Consider the following 21,135-nt stretch of genomic DNA (forward strand, 5'->3'; position numbering starts at 1 on the left):
CATGACTCTGTACACCGAGACGTATCGGCTTCTAGGACACGTCAGCATTCATGGCCTGAAACCTTAGCTTGTTGTGAGTCACTGAGTTGCCAGTGACAATTGTAAAGACTGTCGTGTAGCCTGTAGACCCCAGTATGTGTGTGTGTGTATGAAGAGTAGGCCGGTGCCTATGTATACTCATTGCACAGGCTTTTCTGATTCCGCAGTCCAGGTGTGTGAGTACTGAGGCTCCAGATGAATTACATCACTGTGATCATTTATTTACATATTTTGGGGGGACTTTGATATATTTATTACTCATGTATGGCTTTGTGCACATTACCTTACAAAAGTATATGTTCTGTAATGTCCATATTAGCCCGGGATACCTTAGACCAGTGATGGCGAACCTATGGCATGGGTGCCAGAGGCGGCACTCGGGGCCCTCTCTGTGGGCACCCGCAACCTGGAAAAAGTCTCAGGTGTACCAATATGCCTTAGACTTTTCCTGCCATTCATCAGCGCAGGCGCACTATGAACAGCACAAGCAGCACACTGGATGTAGGCAGGATATTATAGTTAAATTATAAAGTACATGGAACATATACTATATTGGAATTCAGGTTAAATTGCCGTGTTGACACTTTGCGATAAATAAGTGGGTTTTGGGTTACAGTTTGGGCACTCGGTCTGTAAAAGGTTCACCTTAACTGCCTTAGACCATTATGGAACCATATTTTTTTTTTTTTTTTTTAGCTATACTGAAAAATATACTTGCCTACAAGAAAATAACACAAAATTAGTGTTGAGCAAACTTTTGTTTTAAGTTCGGCGTCTAAAGTTCGGGTTATCGAAAAATCGCGTTAAGGATTCTGCTACCACGGACCGTGGTAGCGGAATCCATAACGCGATTTTTCAATAACCCGAACTTTAGACGCCGAACTTAAAACAAAAGTTCGCTCAACACTACACAAAATCTTTTATGATTTTTCTTTTTTTTTTACCGTCATTGTCATTTTGTATACAGTTCTATAAGAATATTGTCAAGTAAGTCTGCAGAATGCGTTTTCTTTCTGATGTGCTGTGACGTTTATATGTTTATATATACCGTATTTTTCGCCCTATAAGACGCACCGGCCCATAAGACGCACCTAGGTTTTTGGGAGGAAAATAAGAAAAGAAAATTTTTTAACCAAAAGATGTGCTGTGTGTTTGGTGGGTTTGGAACTAATGGTGGTCTGTGGATGGCACTATTACTGGGGATCTGTGGATGACTGACACTGTTATGGGGGGGGATCTGTGGATGACGGAAACTGTTATGGGGGGATCTGTGGATGACGGACACTGTTATGGGGGATCTGTGGATGACGGACACTGTTATGGGGGGATCTGTGGACGACGGACACTGTTATGGGGGATCTGTGGACGACGGACACTGTTATGGGGGGATCTGTGGACGACGGACACTGTTATGGGGGGATCTGTGGACGACGGACACTGTTATGGGGGGATCTGTGGATGACGGACACTGTTAAGGGGGATCTGTGGATGACGGACACTGTTATGGGGGGATCTGTGGATGACGGACGCTGTTATAGGGGGGATCTGTGGATGACGGACACTGTTATGGGGGGATCTGTGGATGACTGACACTGTTATGGGAGGATCTGTGGATGACTGACACTGTTATGGGGGGATCTGTGGATGACTGACACTGTTATGGGGGGGATCTGTGGATGACGGACGCTGTTATAGGGGGGATCTGTGGATGACGGACACTGTTATAGGGGGGATCTGTGGATGACGGACACTGTTATGGGGGGATCTGTGGATGACGGACACTGTTATGGGGGGATCTGTGGATGACCGACACTGTTATGGGGGATCTGTGGATGACCGACACTGTTATAGGGGGATCTGTGGATGACGCACACTGTTATAGGGGGGATCTGTGGATGACGCACACTGTTATAGGGGGGATCTGTGGATGACGCACACTGTTATAGGGGGGATCTGTGGATGACGGACACTGTTATAGGGGGGATCTGTGGATGACGGACACTGTTATGGGGGGATCTGTGGATGACGGACACTGTTATGGGGGGATCTGTGGATGACGGACACTGTTATGGGGATCTGTGGATGACTGACACTGTTATGGGGGGGGATCTGTGGCTTGCACTGTTACGGGGGGGGGGGTCTGTGGCTGACACTGTTACAGGGGGGATCTGTGGATGGCACTATTACAGGGGGGATCTGTGGATGGCACTGTTATGGGCTGGGGGGGATCTGTGGGTGGCACTGTTATATATGTGCCATCCACAGACCCCCCCAGCCCATAACAGTGCCATCCACAGATTCCCCCCCCCCTGTAACAGTGCCATCCACAGATCGCAATCCGAACCCCCCCCCCCCGCCCGCCGCCGCCATACAAATATAAGATGTCATATTGAATTAATAGTTATTAAACATGCCCCCCAACTCCTATTACTACCTTACATCCTAATCGCTGCTGTAGAATTCAGGCAGGCCGGACGGCCGGCGCGTCTCACTGACGTCACTTGCCTGCGCCGCCTACTTCATTCATAAAGTAGGCGGGGCAGGCACGTGACACGAGTTACGCTGCCGCCCGCCCGGCCTGCCTAAATTCTACAGCAGCGATTAGGATGTAAGGTAGTAATAGCAGTTGGGGGGCATGTTTAATAACTATTACTTGAATATGAGATCTTATATTAGTATACCGGAGCCGCGGGGCGGTGCTATACTACACTGACTGCACCGCCCCGCCGCTATTGCTGGCCCCCAGCTCCTCCCAGTCCCTCCCCGAGTCCCCGCTCTGCTCATACATCGCAGCTTGCGATGTAAAAGTGGCAGCATTCGCCCCATAAGACGCAGGGGCATTTCTCCCCCATTTTGGGGGAAGAAAAAGTGCGTCTTATGGAGCGAAAAATACGGTAATAAGGAGATAATAGATTACACAAATAACGGCGCGTGTGTAAAGTGAGTTACATGCAGGAAACCATCAGATCACTATCTGTTGTGAAGGGTGTGTCCAATATGTTGGATTGTTTATCGCCTGATCATGGGGGCACCCACCCCATCTGCTGATCTGTAACTTGGTGGAAAGTATGGGCAAGTCAGGGTACTTTCACACTAGAGTTTTTCTTTTCCGGCACTGAGTTCCGTCATAGGGGCTCAATACCGGAAAAAATGTTTTCAGTTTTATTCCCATGCATTCTGAATAGCGAGAAATGCGTTCAGGATGCATCATGGTGTCTTCAGTTCAGTCACTGAACTGAGTTTTGGATGGAGGAAATACCGATCTCCGTCCAAAATTCTGGATCAGAAGGATCGATCTGGCATTGCAATATTTTTAATGCCAGACCCGGCACTAATACATTTCAATAAATGGTGTGGTCAATTTTTACCACGGCTTCTGAGCGGTGAAACAGACCCTAACAGCTCTTTGTGCCAAGATTGCGGGAATCATTCGGATCTGAGGCCTGCCACTGTAATGTTCCTGGGGAGATCTGCCTGTGGTAAGTCTCTATAGGAACATTGCGAATTTCTTGATACTGCAGTGGTAATTCGTTGTAGTTTATAGGAGAAGCGATCAGATGATCACATGTTCAAGTCTCCCAAATAAAAATAAATAATAATAAATAAAGTTAATTGCTAATGCCATGTCCCAAAATACCTGTTCCTCTTTCACAAGAGCGATAGGATCTGTTCAGGGAAAAACTGAGGGTTTTGCATGCAAGTTTCAGTCTTTTTCCATCTGGATTGTATCTGCATTGCATGCTGTTATCTTGCCCATGAAGAAAAACTGAAGAATTCCAATCTACATCTCCTAGCAACCATCAGTGGAGAACGCATTATTTCCAGATGCCTTCCGTTTTTCACACAAGCCCCATTCACTTCTGTTAGGCTACTTTTACACTAGCGTTTTTGCTGTATCTGGCAGGGTTCAGCAAAAACGCTTCCGTTACTGATAATACAACCATCTGCATCCATTATGAACGGATCCGGTTGTATTATCTTTAACATTTCCAAGACGGATCCGTCATGAACTCCATTGAAAGTCAATGGGGGGCAGATCAATTTTCTGTTGTGGCAGAGAAAACGTTTGTTTTGGGGGACATGCCACATCCGTCTTGCTCCGCATCCCAGGACAGAAAGCAAATTACAACATGTTGCGGTTTGGTCTCCGGTATGGGAACGCAACTAAACGGAACGGAATGCATTTTGGAGCATTCCATTCTGTTCAGTTTTATCCCCATTGACAATGAATCGGGATAAAACTGAGATGTTTTTTTGTCTGGTAGTGAGACCCTATGACAGATCTCAATACCGGAAAACGAAGTCTCTAGTGTGAAGGTAGCCTTAAAAATGCACAATATAGAACATGCTGCGATTTTTCCTGAACACAAAGATGATGCGTGAAAAACTACACTGAAGTGCACAGACCCATTGAAATGAATAGGTTAGAATTGAGACAGAATGTTATGCGTTCGCTACACAAATCGCATCCGAAAGGACATGTTATATTTTCTTTGCGGGGCGAACGGAACAGAGCAACGGATGCGGACAGCACGCGGAGTGCTGTCCGCATCTTTTGCAGCCCCATTGAAGTGAATAAGTCCGCATCCGAGCCGCCAAAACTGCAGCTCAGATGCGGACCAAAACAACGCCCGTGTGCATGAGGCCTTAGGGTAGGTTCAGGCACCGTTTTTTGGAGGAGGTTTTGAGGTAGATTTGCATTCAGGTTTTTCAGCCAAATCCAGAAGTTGATTCAAAAGGATAAAGGAAGGACTTATACTTCTCCTCCCTGCTGGATCCACCTCTGGCTTTGGGTGAAAAATCTGCCTAAAAACCAACTCCTAAAAACTTTATATGATACTGATAAGGGGCATGAAGGGTCTTAGGGTACTTTTACACTTGCGTTGTGAGGATCCGGCAGGCAGTTCTTTCGCCAGAACTGTCTGCGAGATCCGGAAATCCGTATGCAAACAAATATAATTTGTAACAGATCTGGATGCGGATCTGTCTGACAAATGCATTGAAATACCGGATCCGTCTCTCCGGTTTCATCGGGAAAAACGGATCCGGTATTTATTTATTTCACAGATGTAAAGGTCTGCGCATGCGCGGACCTGAAGAACGGATCTGGCGTTAATACATTTCAATGAAAATTAATGCCGGATCTTCTAGCAAGTGTTCAGGATTTTTGGCTGGAGAGAAAAATGCAGCATGCTGCGGTATGGTATTTTCTCCGGCCATAAAACATAAGAGGGACTGAACTGATGCATACTGAACGGAATTCTCTCCATTCAGAATACATTAGGATAAAACTGTTCCTTTTTTTCCGGTATTGAGCCCCTAGGATGGACCTCAATACCGGAAAAGAAAAAATTCTAGTGTGAAAGTACCCTATAAGAGGTTGTACTTTTATAAGGCTGGTTCCACACTTAATGTTTTGATAAATAATATATTAGATTTGTTAAAAATGTATTTTTCCTATGGAAAAAATGTATGCTTGTTCAGTGCAGATTAGTGAAATATAATAAAATGCATATTTATTTTCATACAGCTTATATCCTGCTGATACCATGGGACCCTCTGTGCTTTTCATTCATCCAGATCTTGGCATTGGAGGAGCTGAGAGACTTGTTGTTGATGCGGCACTTGCTCTTAAATCACGTGGTTGTCAAGTTCAAGTGTGGACAGCTCATTATGATGTAAATCATTGTTTCTCCGAGACATTGGATTCAGGCATCCCGATTAGATGCTGTGGAGATTGGCTTCCTCGAAGCATTTTTGGCAGATTCCTGGCTCTGTGTGCATACATTCGAATGCTGTTTCTGGCCTTCTACATAGTCTTTCTTAGTGGAGAACAATTTGATGTTGTGTTTTGTGACCAGGTAAGTTTTGTGCCCAGGTAATTTTTGCTCTCTATTGCAGTAAGATACAGGTGATTAGATCTGCAATACCTGACACAACCTATTTATAAGAATGGTGTGATTTCTAATAGAAAGCAGGCAGGTTTTAGTCTCTGGTTTAGCTGCTTTCCTAAGTTCTGACAACAGACTACGCTGTTCATGACACCATCATGATTCCTTATTCAGATTGCTAGAATGCAGATGCATTTTAACTTCCTTTTTTTTATGGCCACACGAACATGGAGAGCTAAGTTTGGTTCACTTGAACTGTGGGAGGAGTTCTTTCCGTACAACCATAATATGGATGCTAAGAGGACAGTATTGTTACAGATAGATCTGGATAAAGTAGAGAGGTGAACAGAGAAGCAACAAACAAGGTTTGAGTTTTATAAATCTAAGGTTATGCACATGCTAAGAGTAAAAAGTAAATGGGGAATGTAACGGATTTCCTGGCACCCCGACCGGGTACCTCCGTCGATGGATGCTCCTAGCGCTTCCCGAGGACTCCAAGCACTCCACCTGACACCGTAAACACTACAGACCCCACTGAACCGCCGAAGCTTGGTTGAGGTCTCACCGTCTCCTACCCGCCCTGGACCTACGACAAGGCTCCAGGCTCCATTGGGTGAACCTCTCCTAAATCCAGAGAGCAGGAACAGCTCTTACAAGAGCTAATAGTATAGCCAGGGGAGTATAGAAAATCTTCAGCGTATAGCAATCCCCAGTGTCGATCAGTTACCCAAACACCAGCCTCAACATGATGAAGGGTACAACAGGAACTCTTTATTGAACACACAAGCATTGACTTATACACATTTTCCAACAAGGTTACCACCCACAGGGTTTTGTAAAAACAACCAATAAACACGTACAATACACTCAGACACTCCCACACAAAATGCTCTCTTCTGCCTGTGATACAATTACCCCACACAATGGGTTGATGCAATTTTATCACAGGCAGGAGAATACACAGTGTCTTCTGTCCTGGAGACAACCGAGGAGTAAGTCAATTATCTCTCAGCACAAAGGGAAATCGCCAATACACACGTGGGGACTATATGACAGACATCACTACTCAAATATACAATATCCCACCCTTTACAGTACACATAGACATTTAACATATCCCAAAATGGCACGAATTAGACCAGGGGTTCAAAAGTTTGTAAAAGTCCTTTGTGAACAAAGGAAGCAATCCTGGGGCAAGAGGCTGGTAGCCAGGCTTCACCACCACCCAGTGGAGAGGTTGGTTTCGTCACAGGGAAACACTGGGTAAAACTGATATAGAAAAGGACTTAAAGGGGTTCTCTGGGAGTTAAGAAAATAAAAATAGTTAGATATTAGTTTATTATAAATATATTCCCAAATACCATTCAATAGTTATTGCCTTTTTTTTCTAGGGAGCAATCATTAGGAGAAATTAAATGGCCACTGTCCTATTGGTACACACAGAACCTGTCCTAATCACACAGTAGGACAAGTTATTTCACAACACTGAAGTAAAGAGTTGCCTCAGCCTTCTCTCTGCTGTGCTTGTCAGGGATTATGATCCTGAATACAGATGATAACTTTTACTGAATCTCTCTGAGAATGGAGTTTATGAAGAGACATGAAATACAGAGAGGACAGACAGGACATACTGTTGTAATGTGTTGCTGTGTAATAGAGACTGCATACAAGAGCTTCTGCTCATCAGTCACACCCCTCTCACCCTCCTCTCTGTGCTTCATGTCTTCTCATGAACTCCATTCCTACAGAGATTCAGCTAAAGATTTTATCATCTGTATTCAGGACCATAATCCTTGATAAGTAGAGCAGAGAGGAGGATGAGGCAGCTCTTTAGCTGTGTGTTGTGAAGTAACTTGTCCTCCTGTGTGACTAGAACAGGTTTTGTGTGTACTAATAGGAAAGCGACCATTTTATTTCATCTGATGATTGCTCCCTAGACAAAATAAGCCATTATAACTAATAAAAGGTATTTAGGAATATATTTATAATAAAGTAATATTTACGTATTTTCTTAATTCCCAGAGGCCACCTTTTTAAGAATTTTACTTTACAGTAAACATAACTTTAACGACGTGTGTATAGTGTGTGTATATATAGCCACATAGTATTAGCTTGCCTAATTATAGCTTGCTGATTTTTCAAGTGCTGATTTTTATAAGTACATTGGAGATATTCAGGAGATACTCAGGAGGTAATCTGGAGGTGGATACAATCTAAAAAAGTAAGATTTGTTTGTTTTAAATCTTTCCCCTCTTTAAAATGGCAGACCTGGTTCTGTGCAGGAATTGTTGTGCTTTTATTTCAGGTTCCACTCTTCGGAGGTTTGGATGCTGTCTGATCTGTAGACAGCTCTCCATAATGCAGCAGGAAATTGCATTTTTGAAATCTGAGATTTGTAAATTAACCGTTTAACAAACTCAGGCTGAGAACGTTGCAATGCCACTGCCACAGAGGCCCCCTAAAAATGGAAGATGGGTTACAGCAGGTTCTGGTAGACTGAGTTGTTGATAGAAGACATGTCCCACAGTCCGTGGCTCTCCATAATTCATTTGCAGCACTTTCAGAGTGCAAGAGCAACATGGAGGATGGCTCAAGCACAGTGGGTGAGAAACAATCATCTCCCATGCCTAAAGTATGCAAGACTGCAGCCAAAGACAAAAAGGAGAAGGTGAGGACTGATAGTAAGCAGCTGTTGGTAGACGATTGTCACGGCTGTTTAAGGGTAACCAGAGCATACACAGAAAGAAGAGCTACTGACCGGACCCCAAACTAGGGAAGAGAAAGGGTGACCCCTGTCAGACCCTCAACACTCTCCCTATGCTGCTAAAGCACATGCCCGGATCCAAATGGTGGAACGAGGCATGCCCGCGTACCTTAGACTGATGAGCCCTGTAGCCCCTACAATAGTGGAAGGGGCACGGCCACCGATGCCCTGCTCAGAATATGGAGGGAACCGGGGCCACCTCAGATCCAGTCAGGAAATCACCAGGTACACAACAAAGTCTGCACACTTAGCTGATGAAGCTGCAACCGCAGAGAAGACGGATCCAAGGGCCGCTGGCAATATCCGGAGTGCTTGCAGCAGCAGAACACAGGTCCAGGGAACTAGTAGCTAAAGAAGTGAAGATACTCAAGGCAGAGCTACAACTGAAAAGAGAAATATAATCCACGCCCTGCAATAGGAGGAGGGGTGATTTAAAGGCAGGGAAATCAGGAGAGACAGCTGGGAGTAAAGACCTCACAACAGGGGCGGAGAAACAGAACAGTGAGAACACCTCCAAACTCTAAGTGACATCATCACAGGGGTGGAGACACAGAGCTGTGAGAACGTCTCAAAGCTCTGGTAGTGACAGTACCCCCCCCTCTACGGGTGGACTCCGGACACCCAGGACCCACCTTCCCAGGATGAGCCCTATGAAATGCCCTGATAAGGCGAGTGGCTTTAATGTCCGACATCGGAACCCACATCCTCTCCTCAGGACCATAACCCTTCCAATGAACGAGGTACTGAAGAGAACCGCGGACAATGCGAGAGTCCACAATTCTGGAAACCTCAAACTCCAGATTGCCATCAACCAAAATCGGAGGAGGAGGCAAAGAGGAGGGTACCGTGGGCTGGACATATGGTTTTAAGAGAGATCTGTGAAATACATTATGTATCTTCCAAACCCGTGGAAGATCAAGGCGGAAGGCAACAGGATTGATGACTGACAAAATTTTATAAGGCCCAATAAACTTGGGACCCAATTTCCAGGAGGGAACCTTCAGTTTAATATTTCTTGTAGACAACCACACCAGATCACCCACATTCAGGTCCGGACCAGGCACACGTCTCTTATCAGCCACACGCTCATACTTCTCACTCATCTTTCTGAGATTACTCTGAATCTTTTGCCAAATGGTAGACAAAGACGAGGAAAATCTCTCCTCCTCAGGTAAACCAGAAAGAGCCCCTCCCGTGAATGTCCCAAACTGCGGATGGAACCCATATGCACCAAAAAATGGTGACTTATCAGAAGATTCCTGACGACGGTTGTTCAAAGCAAACTCAGCAAGAGGGAGAAATGAACACCAATCCTCCTGGTTCTCTGCCACAAAACAGCGCAAATATGTCTCCAGATTCTGATTGAGGCGCTCAGTCTGACCATTCGACTGCGGGTGAAAAGCAGAAGAGAAGGACAGCCGAACCCCCAGGCGAGAACAGAAAGCCTTCCAGAACCTGGACACAAACTGCGTGCCTCTATCGGAAACAATCTCAGAGGGAATGCCGTGCAATTTAACAATATGATCGACAAAAGCTTGCGCCAACGTTTTAGCATTGGGTAAACCAGGTAAAGGAACGAAATGAGCCATCTTGCTAAAACGGTCCACGACCACCAGGATCACCGACTTCCCCGAGGAACGAGGAAGATCCGTGATAAAGTCCATGGACAGGTGTGTCCAAGGACGGGAAGGTATGGGTAACGGGAGAAGGGAACCTGAAGGTCGTGAACGAGGGACCTTAGCGCGAGCGCACGTCTCACAAGCCGCCACAAAACCCTCCACAGACTTACGAAGAGCCGGCCACCAAAATCTCCGAGCAATGAGATCTACCGTGGCTCTACTCCCGGGGTGACTAGCAAGAACCGTATCATGATGTTCCTTAAAGAGTTTGTGACGTAGCTCAGGAGGCACGAACAACTTCCCGGAGGGACAACGGGCAGGTGCCTCAGACTGGGCAGCCTGGACCTCGGCCTCCAAATCGGAATATAGAGCAGAAACAACTACCCCCTCCGCCAAAATGGGACCCGGGTCCTCGGAGTTTCCTCCTCCCGGAAAACAGCGAGAGAGAGCATCAGCCTTCACATTCTTGATCCCAGGGCGGAAAGTAACAACAAAATTGAATCTGGAGAAGAACAGAGACCATCTGGCCTGTCTCGGATTCATACGCCTGGCCGACTCCAAGTACGCCAGATTCTTATGGTCGGTAAAAACGGTGATAGGGTGCCTGGCCCCCTCCAACCAATGGCGCCATTCCTCGAAAGCCAACTTGATGGCCAACAACTCCCTATCTCCCACATCATAGTTTCTCTCTGCCGGGGAGAGTTTTCTAGAGAAAAAGGCACAAGGTCGCCATTTGGCAGGAGAGGGGCCCTGGGACAAAACTGCACCCACACCCACCTCGGAAGCATCCACCTCAACAATAAAAGGTAAGGAAACATCGGGATGCACCAAGATGGGAGCAGACGCAAAACTCTCTTTAATCTTAGAAAAGGCTGCAAGCGCCTCCTCCGACCAAGAGGAAAAATCCGTCCCCTTTTTTTGTCATGTCAGTAAGGGGTTTGACAATAGAGGAATAATTCAAAATGAACTTTCTGTAGTAGTTAGCAAAACCCAGAAAGCGCATCAATGCCTTCTGATTTTCAGGAAGCTCCCACTCCAGCACAGCACGGACCTTCTCCGGATCCATGCGAAAACCAGAAGCAGAGAGGAGAAAACCCAGAAATTGAATCTCCGATACCATAAAAATACATTTCTCCAGCTTGGCATACAGTTTATTTTCCCGCAGTATCTGCAGGACCTGAAAAAGATGATCCTGATGGGTCTGAACATCAGGGGAAAAAATCAAAATATCATCAAGATACACCAATACAAATTTCCCCATTAAATGATAGAAAATACTATTAACAAAATGCTGAAAGACGGCCGGAGCATTCATCAGGCCGAAAGGCATAACGAGATTCTCAAAATGCCCATTAGGGGTATTAAAGGCCGTTTTCCATTCATCCCCCTCTCTGACCCTGACCAGGTTGTACGCGCCTCTCAGATCCAATTTGGAAAACACCTTGGCCCCAACAATTTGGTTGAAGAGGTCCGGGATTAGAGGAAGGGGATAGGGATCGCGAATCGTGATACGGTTCAGCTCCCTAAAATCTAAGCAAGGTCTCAGAGAGCCATCTTTTTTTTTAACAAAAAAAAAAACCCGCGGCAACAGGCGACTTTGAGGGACGAATATGCCCCTTCTCGAGACTCTCGGAGATATAGGTTCGCATTGCGAGTCTTTCCGGTTGTGAGAGATTGTAGAGGCGTGCCTTTGGCAGCTTGGCGCCGGGAATGAGGTTAATGGGACAGTCAAACTCCCGGTGAGGAGGTAGCTCCCGAACACCGCTCTCGGAAAACACATCCGAGAAATCAGAGAGAAATGATGGCAGAGTTTTAGTAGACACCTCTGCAAGAGTGGCTGTGAGACAATTCTCTCTACAAAAGTCACTCCACTCATTTATTTGCCTTCCTTGCCAATCAATAGTGGGGTTATGTCTAGTGAGCCAGGGTAGCCCCAAAACTAGAGGAGAAGGCAATCCGTTAAGGACAAAACAAGATATCTCCTCCACATGAGTGTCACCTACAGCTAGCCGGATATTGTGAACAATGCCTTTCAGAGATCTCTGCGAGAGTGGGGCAGAGTCAATAGCAAAAACAGGTATATCCTTTTCTAATGTACAAACCTGAAAACCATGCAAGGCTACAAATTGAGTGTCAATAAGATTGACGGCCGCTCCACTATCGACAAAAATCTCACAAGGAATGACTTTGCTCTCTAGCTCCACCCTGGCAGACAGGAGAAAACGGGAACTGCAGGTCAAAGGAAAAGCATCAATTCCCACATCAACTTTGCCCAAAGTAGCAGATGAAGCAGAACTTGATGATCTACCTCTTGAGGTTTTTCTCTTATTATCGCTCTTAGAACAGGTCAGGAATCTCCTAGACGGACAAACATTTGCCAAATGACCTATGCCCCCACAACAAAAACACACCATATTCTGAGGACTAAATCCTCTTTTATCAGGGGCAAGTCGCCCTAGCTGCATGGGCTCCTCCTCAGAAGGGAGCGAGACAGGATGAGACCCCTGCATACTGAATGAGTCCGCACCATTGCCCCTAGACTGACAATGGCTGGACGGAGAGGTCTTGTTTCTTTCTCTTAGACGCCTGTCAAGGCGTACCGCTAATGACATGGCAGACTCTAAGGATGTTGGTCTCTCATGGAAAGCAAAGGCATCTTTCAAATCCTCTGAGAGACCATGACAGAACTGACTTCGGAGTGCAGCATCATTCCAGCCTGAATCAGCTGCCCATCTCCGAAATTCAGAACAATAAAGCTCCGCAGACAGTTTGTTCTGGCATAGAACACGTAAGTTCGATTCTGCCAGAGCAACACGATCCGGGTCATCATATATCTGCCCCAAGGCCACAAAAAACCTTTCCACGGATCGAAGTGAAGGATCCCCTGATGGCAGCGAAAAAGCCCAAGTCTGAGCATTACCTCTGAGCAGGGAGATGACAATCCTCACCCTCTGTTCCTCGTTACCAGAGGAGTGGGGACACAAACAAAAATGGAGTTTACATGCCTCTCTGAAGCGAACAAAATTCTCACTGCCCCCGGAGAACGTTTCCGGAAGTGAGACCTTTGGCTCGCAACAGACTCCATGAGCCGGAGCAGAGCCCAATGCTTGTAGGTGAGTCAGAGATTGACGGAGATCCGCTACTTCCAAAGAAAGACCCTGCATGCGGTCAACCAGGTCAGAAAGCGGATCCATGTCAACAAGGACGGTTTTGGTGGATTATAATGTCACGGCTGTTTAAGGGTAACCAGAGCATACACAGAAAGAAGAGCTACTGACCGGACCCCAAACTAGGGAAGAGAAAGGGTGACCCCTGTCAGACCCTCAACACTCTCCCTATGCTGCTAAAGCACATGCCCGGATCCAAATGGTGGAACGAGGCATGCCCGCGTACCTTAGACTGATGAGCCCTGTAACCCCTACAATAGTGGAAGGGGCACGGCCACCGATGCCCTGCTCAGAATATGGAGGGAACCGGGGCCACCTCAGATCCAGTCAGGAAATCACCAGGTACACAACAAAGTCTGCACACTTAGCTGATGAAGCTGCAACCGCAGAGAAGACGGATCTAAGGGCCGCTGGCAATATCCGGAGTGCTTGCAGCAGCAGAACACAGGTCCAGGGAACTAGTAGCTAAAGAAGTGAAGATACTCAAGGCAGAGCTACAACTGAAAAGAGAAATATAATCCACGCCCTGCAATAGGAGGAGGGGTGATTTAAAGGCAGGGAAATCAGGAGAGACAGCTGGGAGTAAAGACCTCACAACAGGGGCGGAGAAACAGAACAGTGAGAACACCTCCAAACTCTAAGTGACATCATCACAGGGGTGGAGACACAGAGCTGTGAGAACGTCTCAAAGCTCTGGTAGTGACAACGATTCCATCATAAGAGGTGTGAAGTTTGAGGAAAATGGTGTTGTGAGATGTCTCCCTGGTGTTACCGCTAGCAGGGATAGACAACGTATCCTTAATATTGTTTGGCCAGCAAAGCAGGAAAGGGAGGTGGATGTCATTGTCCATTTTAGGACAAAGCATCTGGCTTGCAATGAGGTTTCAAAGGTGAAGGAAGCTTTTCACACACTTGGAAATGATATTCGAGAGGTTGCATCAACTGTTTCATTCTCTGCAGTTTTGCCTGTGCATAACCTTCAGTATGACAGGAAGATGCGCATTAAGGAATTCAATGTATGGCTGTAATGGGGTCTGAACCAAGGGTTTGGCTTTGTGTCTCATGTTAGCTCTCGTTGGAATGGAAAAGAACTGTACAAGAAAGATGGTTTGAATCTTTCTCTCAAGGGAACGATTGTCCTCAGTGAACAGTTCAAAGTATATGCTAAGGAGCATTTAAACTAGGTAAGGGGGGCAAAAGAGTGACAATCCAGCAGTCCGACTGCCCCCAAGAACAATGCCAGAAGATGCCAGTAGCACATAGGTTAAGAAATGACAAGCTCCGAGTCTTGTCTACAAATGCTCGCAGTTTAGGGAATAAGATCAATTAACTTGAGGCTATAATGGCATTTGAGAATATAGATTTAGTGGCTGTTACTGCGACGTGGTTAAATGGAAGTAATGACTGGGATATAACAATACCAGGGATCTCTCTAAATAGGAAAGACAGAGAAGGCAGGGTGGCCCTGTATGTGAAAGATAGCATAAAATCAAATTTAATACAAGTTAGCGAGAACAATTTAGAGTCAGTTTGGGTTACCTTGCAGCTTGATAATCATAAGGTAACTCATGTAGGTGTGATATATAGACCACCTAGCCAAGTCAAAGAATTAGATGGTCTACTAGTTGAGGAAAAAGCTAAAATGACATTGAAGGTGGAAGTTATCATTATGGGAGACTTTAATCTTCCTGATGTAAACTGTAGAACCAAAATAGCTAGTTCTGCCAGGAGTACAGATATTCTAAATTCCCTACTGGGATTATCTCTACAGCAAGTAGTTGAGGAGCCAACCTGGAAGGAGGCCATTTTAGATTTAGTATTCACAAATGGGAATTTGGTATCTGATAATACTGTAGGGGAAAGCTTGGGATCTAGTAATCACTAGTCAGTGTGGTTTACTATAAGTACAGTGACTGAGTCACACCACACGAAATTAAAAGTTTTAGATTTTGGAAAAAATGACTTTTCTAAAATTAGATTAGTGGTATACGAGTCCCTATCAGACTGGAACAGTTTCAATAGAGTCCAGGAGAAATGGGAAAACTTAAGTGGCACTATTGAAGGCAACAGAAAATTGCATTAGGCTTGTCAGTAAAAGCAAAAAAATGAAGAGATCACTGTGGTACTCAGCAGAAGTGGCCAAAATCATTAAAAACAAAAAGATAGCATTTAATAATTATAAAAAAAACAAAAAAAAAACGAGTATGACAGGCAAATTTATAAGATTCGGCAGAGAGTGGCCAAACAAGTTATAAGAGCTTCTAAAGCGCAGGCAGAAGAGAAATTAGCTCAGTCAGTGAAAAAAGGCGATAAAACATTCTTCAGATACATAAATGAAAAAAGAAAACTAAAACAAGGAATTACCAAATTAAATACAAAAGAAGGAAGGTATATGGAAGAAGATAAAGAACTAGCTGACTGCCTCAATGGATACTTCTGTTCAGTTTTTACAAAGGAACATGAAGGAATAGGACCCCAGGAAGAAAGTCTAATGAATCTGTTGACGCATGTGTCTTTACAGAGGAAGATGCTCTAAGTCAGCTGTCTAAAATTAATACAAATAAGTCACAGGGGCCTGATGGGATACACCCAAAGCTATTTTTTTGATTGGGTGACTAAAATAATAGATGGCAGAGGTGCAGTAGACATCGCTTATCTAGACTTTAGTAAGGCTTTTGATACTGTCCCACATAGAAGGCTTATCAATAAAGTGCAGTCTTTGGGCTTGGACTCCCATATTGTTGAATGGATTAGATACAGAGGGTTGTAGTCAATGGAGTATATTCAGACCATGGTCTTGTTACCAGTCGGGTACCTCAGGGATCTGTTCTGGGACCCATAGTGTTTAATATCTTTAACGGTGAAATTGAAGAAGGCCTCGATGGTAAGGTGTGTCTTTTTGCTGATGACACAAAGATTTGTAACAGGGTTGATGTTTCTGGAGGGGTACACCAAATGGAAAAGGATTTAGGAAAACTAGAGGAATGGTCAAAAATCTGGCAACTAAAATGTAATGTTGATAAGTGCAAGATAATGCACCTGGGGCGTAAAAAAACAAGAGCAGAATATAAAATCAGTGATACAGTCCTAACCTCAGTATCTGAGGAAAGGGATTTAGGGGTCATTATTTCAGAAGACTTAAAGGTAGGCAGACAATGTCATAAAGCAGCAGGAAATGTTAGCAGAATGCTTGGGTGTATAGGAAGAGGGAGGTGCTCATGCCGCTCTACAGAGCACCAGTGAGAACTCATTTGGATTATTGTGTGCAGTACTAGAGACCATATCTCCAGAAGGATATTTATACTTTGGAGAGAGTTCAGAGAAGAGCTACTAAACTAGTACATGGATTGCAGGATAAAACTTACCAGGAAAGATTAAAGGACCTTAACATGTATAGCTTGGAAGAAAGACAAGACAGAGGGGATATGATAGAAACTTCAAATACATAAAGGGAATCAACAAGGTAAAAGAGGAGAGAATATTTAAAAGAAGAAAAACTGCTACAAGAGGACATACTTTTAAACCTTTGCCCCTCTAATTTAAAACTAATATCAGGAAGTATTACTTTACTGAGTGAGTAGTGGATGCATGGAATAGCCTTCCTGCTGAAGTGGTAGCTGCAAATACAGTGAAGTAGTTTAAGCATGTATGGGATAGACATAAGTCCATCCTTCATATAAGATAGGGCCAGGGGCTATTCATGGGCAGACTAGTATAACATTTTACGTTACTAGGTTTCTGTGCTGGCCGCATACTCCACCCTGACCCTTTTTTGACTGACAGGCCAGATAGCGTAGACATAATCACGCCTGGCCCTAAAATCTCATGGCTGCACAGTACAGGGCTGGAGATTGCTGGGCAGATATAATCTGTACTCCTTATCTGCCCGGTGATCTACAGCCCTGTATTCTGCAGTTGTGAGATTTTGGGGTCAGGTGTGATTACCTGTATACTGCCTGACCCTGTCAGTTAAAGCACTGAAACTGACTGGAACTTCGGGTGCAATGGCAATGCCCTTTTTGCACCTAGGGACTCATTTGCATATACTATAAGGGTCCATTCACACGTCCGTTTTTTCTTTCCTGATCTGTTCCGTTTTTTCAGGAACAGATCAGGACCAGATCTGGACCCATTCATTTTCAATGGGTCCTGGAAAAAATCGGACAGCACAATGTGTGCTGTCCGTTTCCGTTGTTCCGTTCCGCATGTCCGTTTAAATATAAAACATGTCCTATTCTTGTCCTGAAAAATCGGATCCTGGTACAATACAAAGTCAATGGATCCGCAAAAAACGGATGACATTCGGATGTCATTCCGTATGTCATCCGTTTTTTGCGGATTCCGTTCCTGGAAACACATAACAAATTTTTTTTTTTTTTTTTTTTTCTCAAAGAAATCCAAACAACTTTATTTGATTATTGAAATGTATACATGCTCCCGTTTTTTGCGGATCCGCAAAAAACGGATGACATACGGATGACATACGGAAACATTTTCAGGAACAACGGATCCGCAAAAAACGGATCGTTTTTCAGGATGAAAAAAAACAGGACGTGTGAATGGACCCTTAGGGTCCATTCACACGTCCGTTTTTTCTTTCCTGATCTGTTCCGTTTTTTCAGGAACAGATCAGGACCAGATCTGGACCCATTCATTTTCAATGGGTCCTGGAAAAAATCGGACAGCACAATGTGTGCTCTCCGTTTCCGTTGTTCCGTTCCGCATGTCCGTTTAAATATAAAACATGTCCTATTCTTGTCCTGAAAAATCGGATCCTGGTACAATACAAAGTCAATGGATCCGCAAAAAACGGATGACATTCGGATGTTATTCCGTATGTCATCCGTTTTTTGCGGATTCCGTTCCTGGAAACACATAACAAATTTTTTTTTTTTTTTTTTTTTTTCCAATTTTTTTTCAAAGAAATCCAAACAACTTTATTTGATTATTGAAATGTATACATGCTCCCGTTTTTTGCGGATCCGCAAAAAACGGATGACATACGGAAACATTTTCAGGAACAACGGATCCGCAAAAAACGGACCGTTTTTCAGGATGAAAAAAAACAGGACGTGTGAATGGACCCTTAAGGCTTATTTCCCCAAATTGGGGTCATATATCACCGTAGGACCAAGTGTGTTTCTTTCACCTGACAAGCAGTCCTCTAAACATTCAAAAGGTTTTATTTCCAGGTATGTGGTGATCGATTCCCTTTAAGTATTTTTTCAGCCTTATGCCTTATTCACTACATCCTACACCAATATGTGAAAGACCTGCACCTGTTCTTTATGGCCACACCTGGTTTTGGTTGATGGAAAAAACTGACTGAAGACTGACTTGTGAATAAGGCTTTACAAACTGTTACTAAATTGTATCCAAATTATGGTTGTCTGAATGAGGCCATATGTTCATGAAGAGAGGTGTTCTCATTTTTAGCAGTACGTCCCAGAAGCCCCCTTAAAATTCTCTATTCAAAGAGTGGAAATGTCATAAATGGTGATGTGTATAATTGCAATCTCTGAACAGTGCTGTGGAATATGCTGAGCCTTTATAAGCAACAGGAAATTATTTCTCCAGCGACTTACAAAAATGTATGTTCTAGTTTCCACTATATTATTCAGATTGTTCCTACTTATAAGAACAGTAAAATTAATGTTTCCTGTAACTATTTTCAGTTTCATGTTCCTTTTCTTTCTAGATCTCTGCTTGCATTCCAATTTTCAAACTGACCAGAGATAGGAAACGCGTTTTATTTTATTGCCATTTTCCCGACCAGCTACTTACTTCAAGAATATCATTGGTTAAAAAGATATATAGAGCTCCCATTGATTGGTTGGAAGAGAAGACCACGGGCATGGCAGACTGTATTCTAGTTAATAGTCATTTCACTGCACAAATCTTCAAAGAAACATTTACATCTTTATCTCATATGAAACCTGATGTTTTGTATCCATCCTTGAATGTTAGCAACTTCCAGTCTTGTGCTTTTGATGGTCTGGCTGGACTTGTACCTACAAAGAGAAAGATTGTATTTCTTTCAATCAACCGATATGAGAGAAAGAAAAATCTTAAACTTGCACTGAAATCTCTGTCTACTCTTCGTGACAAAGTAAGTTTGCAGGACTGGGAGAAGATTCATCTTGTCTTGGCTGGAGGATATGATGAGAGAGTAAGAGAAAATGTTGAGTATTATCAAGAACTAAATGAGCTGGCAATCAAGTATGACATTTCCAACCATGTGTCATTTTTAAGATCTTTTTCTGATAAACAAAAACTTAATCTTCTTCACAACTGCACATGTATATTGTATACTCCAAGCAATGAACATTTTGGAATTGTCCCTGTAGAAGCTATGTACATGTACTGTCCAGTAATAGCTGTTAACTCAGGTGGTCCCCTTGAATCTGTTGTCGATAATGTCACAGGGTTTTTATGCGCTCCTACACATGAAGCTTTTTCTGATGCAATGGAGAAGTTTGTTAAAAATCCTTCACTTAGGACAACAGTGGGAAAATCTGGGCATGGAAGAGTTATGGAAAAGTTTTCTTCTGAAGCTTTCTCAAATCAGTTGTATCATTACATCTGTAGGCTGGTAGAATGGAAATAAAATGTCTATATGAATAAATACATATTTTTCTACTACTTTAACAGATTTTTTTGTACTAGAAAAATGTTAATAGTTGTTGAGCTTTTTTTGTTTTTAATTTGACAGTGTGCCTGAAACCTAGCCAACTTGACATTGGGACTTTACTGATTAGGGAGATGATCTGAATCTAGATTTCGGCCTTATGCCTCATTCACACATATTCTGGTATGTATTTTCATGAGTAAAAGATAAACAGAAAAAATATAATTGAAATATTTCTACCCTTTTCATATTTTGGACCTCACATTCTGCTTTTGGCTTACAAATAATGATGTAAAACACTAATGAAAACACTGGTGTGAATGAGGTCTAATGTAGAAACCAAGCCTTAAAGCAGTAAGGAACCTGTCCATTAAGTAAATACACCAGATGCTCAGAGATCTGGACCTGTGTAATATATATACAGGGTGGCTTTCTCCCCAAGGGCAAAAGTACTTTGGTATTTCAGAGGTTGTTCATGGAAGATTGTTTTTTAGTGTGCTGTGTTTAATATTTTCTGGTGCACTGTGAGGTCCTTTTGAAAATAAACATTCCTTGTTGATACTTTATTATTCTGAATGTCTATTGATTCTATTTTGGTGAAGTGAAAAGTCATCAGATCTATATGAAAAAAGATGAGGAGTAGAATAAATCTTTGTTCAACCTGGGAGCCAGCTCCAAACATCAGGAGACTGCAACAATATTAGGAGACTTATTTTCTCTCTCATCTTTCATGACGTTCTCCCACCAGGTAGGGACATGAACTATAGATTAGATTGTCCCCAGGTCCTCCTCAGTGTCCCATCACTTCCAGGTGGGGAGAAGATCATCCCAGCACCACAGCATTCGTATTGGGCCTAATCCTGTTGGTGTCCTGGAGGTGCCTCCTCTCCTACAGCCTTCTGTTTGAAATGTCGGTAACATATGCTCCATTGTTTCCTTTACTCAAAATGGGTCCAACAAAGTGCAAAAATAGTGCAATGTTTCAACCAATTTCTCAAGCATAATACAGTGTGAATATATAGTACTG

General features: G+C 43.7%; 1 protein-coding gene across 1 annotated transcript; it reads left to right on the forward strand.

Annotated features, from left to right (window-relative positions):
• The first annotated feature begins 14 nt into the window (after positions 1-14).
• Positions 15-20,674, forward strand: ALG2 (ALG2 alpha-1,3/1,6-mannosyltransferase). The gene is made up of 3 exons (XM_044293964.1): positions 15-211; positions 5,570-5,900; positions 19,179-20,674. The coding sequence occupies exons 2-3, from the start codon at positions 5,589-5,591 to the stop codon at positions 20,085-20,087; spliced, it is 1,221 nt and encodes a 406-aa protein (XP_044149899.1). The 5' UTR covers positions 15-211; positions 5,570-5,588; the 3' UTR covers positions 20,088-20,674.
• The last annotated feature ends 461 nt before the right edge of the window (positions 20,675-21,135 follow it).

The sequence above is a fragment of the Bufo gargarizans genome, chromosome 5 (assembly GCF_014858855.1).
Source record: "Bufo gargarizans isolate SCDJY-AF-19 chromosome 5, ASM1485885v1, whole genome shotgun sequence".
Lineage (NCBI taxonomy): Eukaryota > Metazoa > Chordata > Amphibia > Anura > Bufonidae > Bufo > Bufo gargarizans.

What these genes read in the sequence shown, in the direction of transcription:
- ALG2 (XM_044293964.1), top strand. Translation starts at nt 5,589, where the DNA reads ATGGGACCCTCTGTGCTTTTCATTCATCCAGATCTTGGCATTGGAGGA. An exon ending in ATGTTGTGTTTTGTGACCAG is followed by an intron (nt 5,901 to 19,178) that starts GTAAGTTTTGTG and finishes TTTTCTTTCTAG; the next exon opens with ATCTCTGCTTGCATTCCAAT.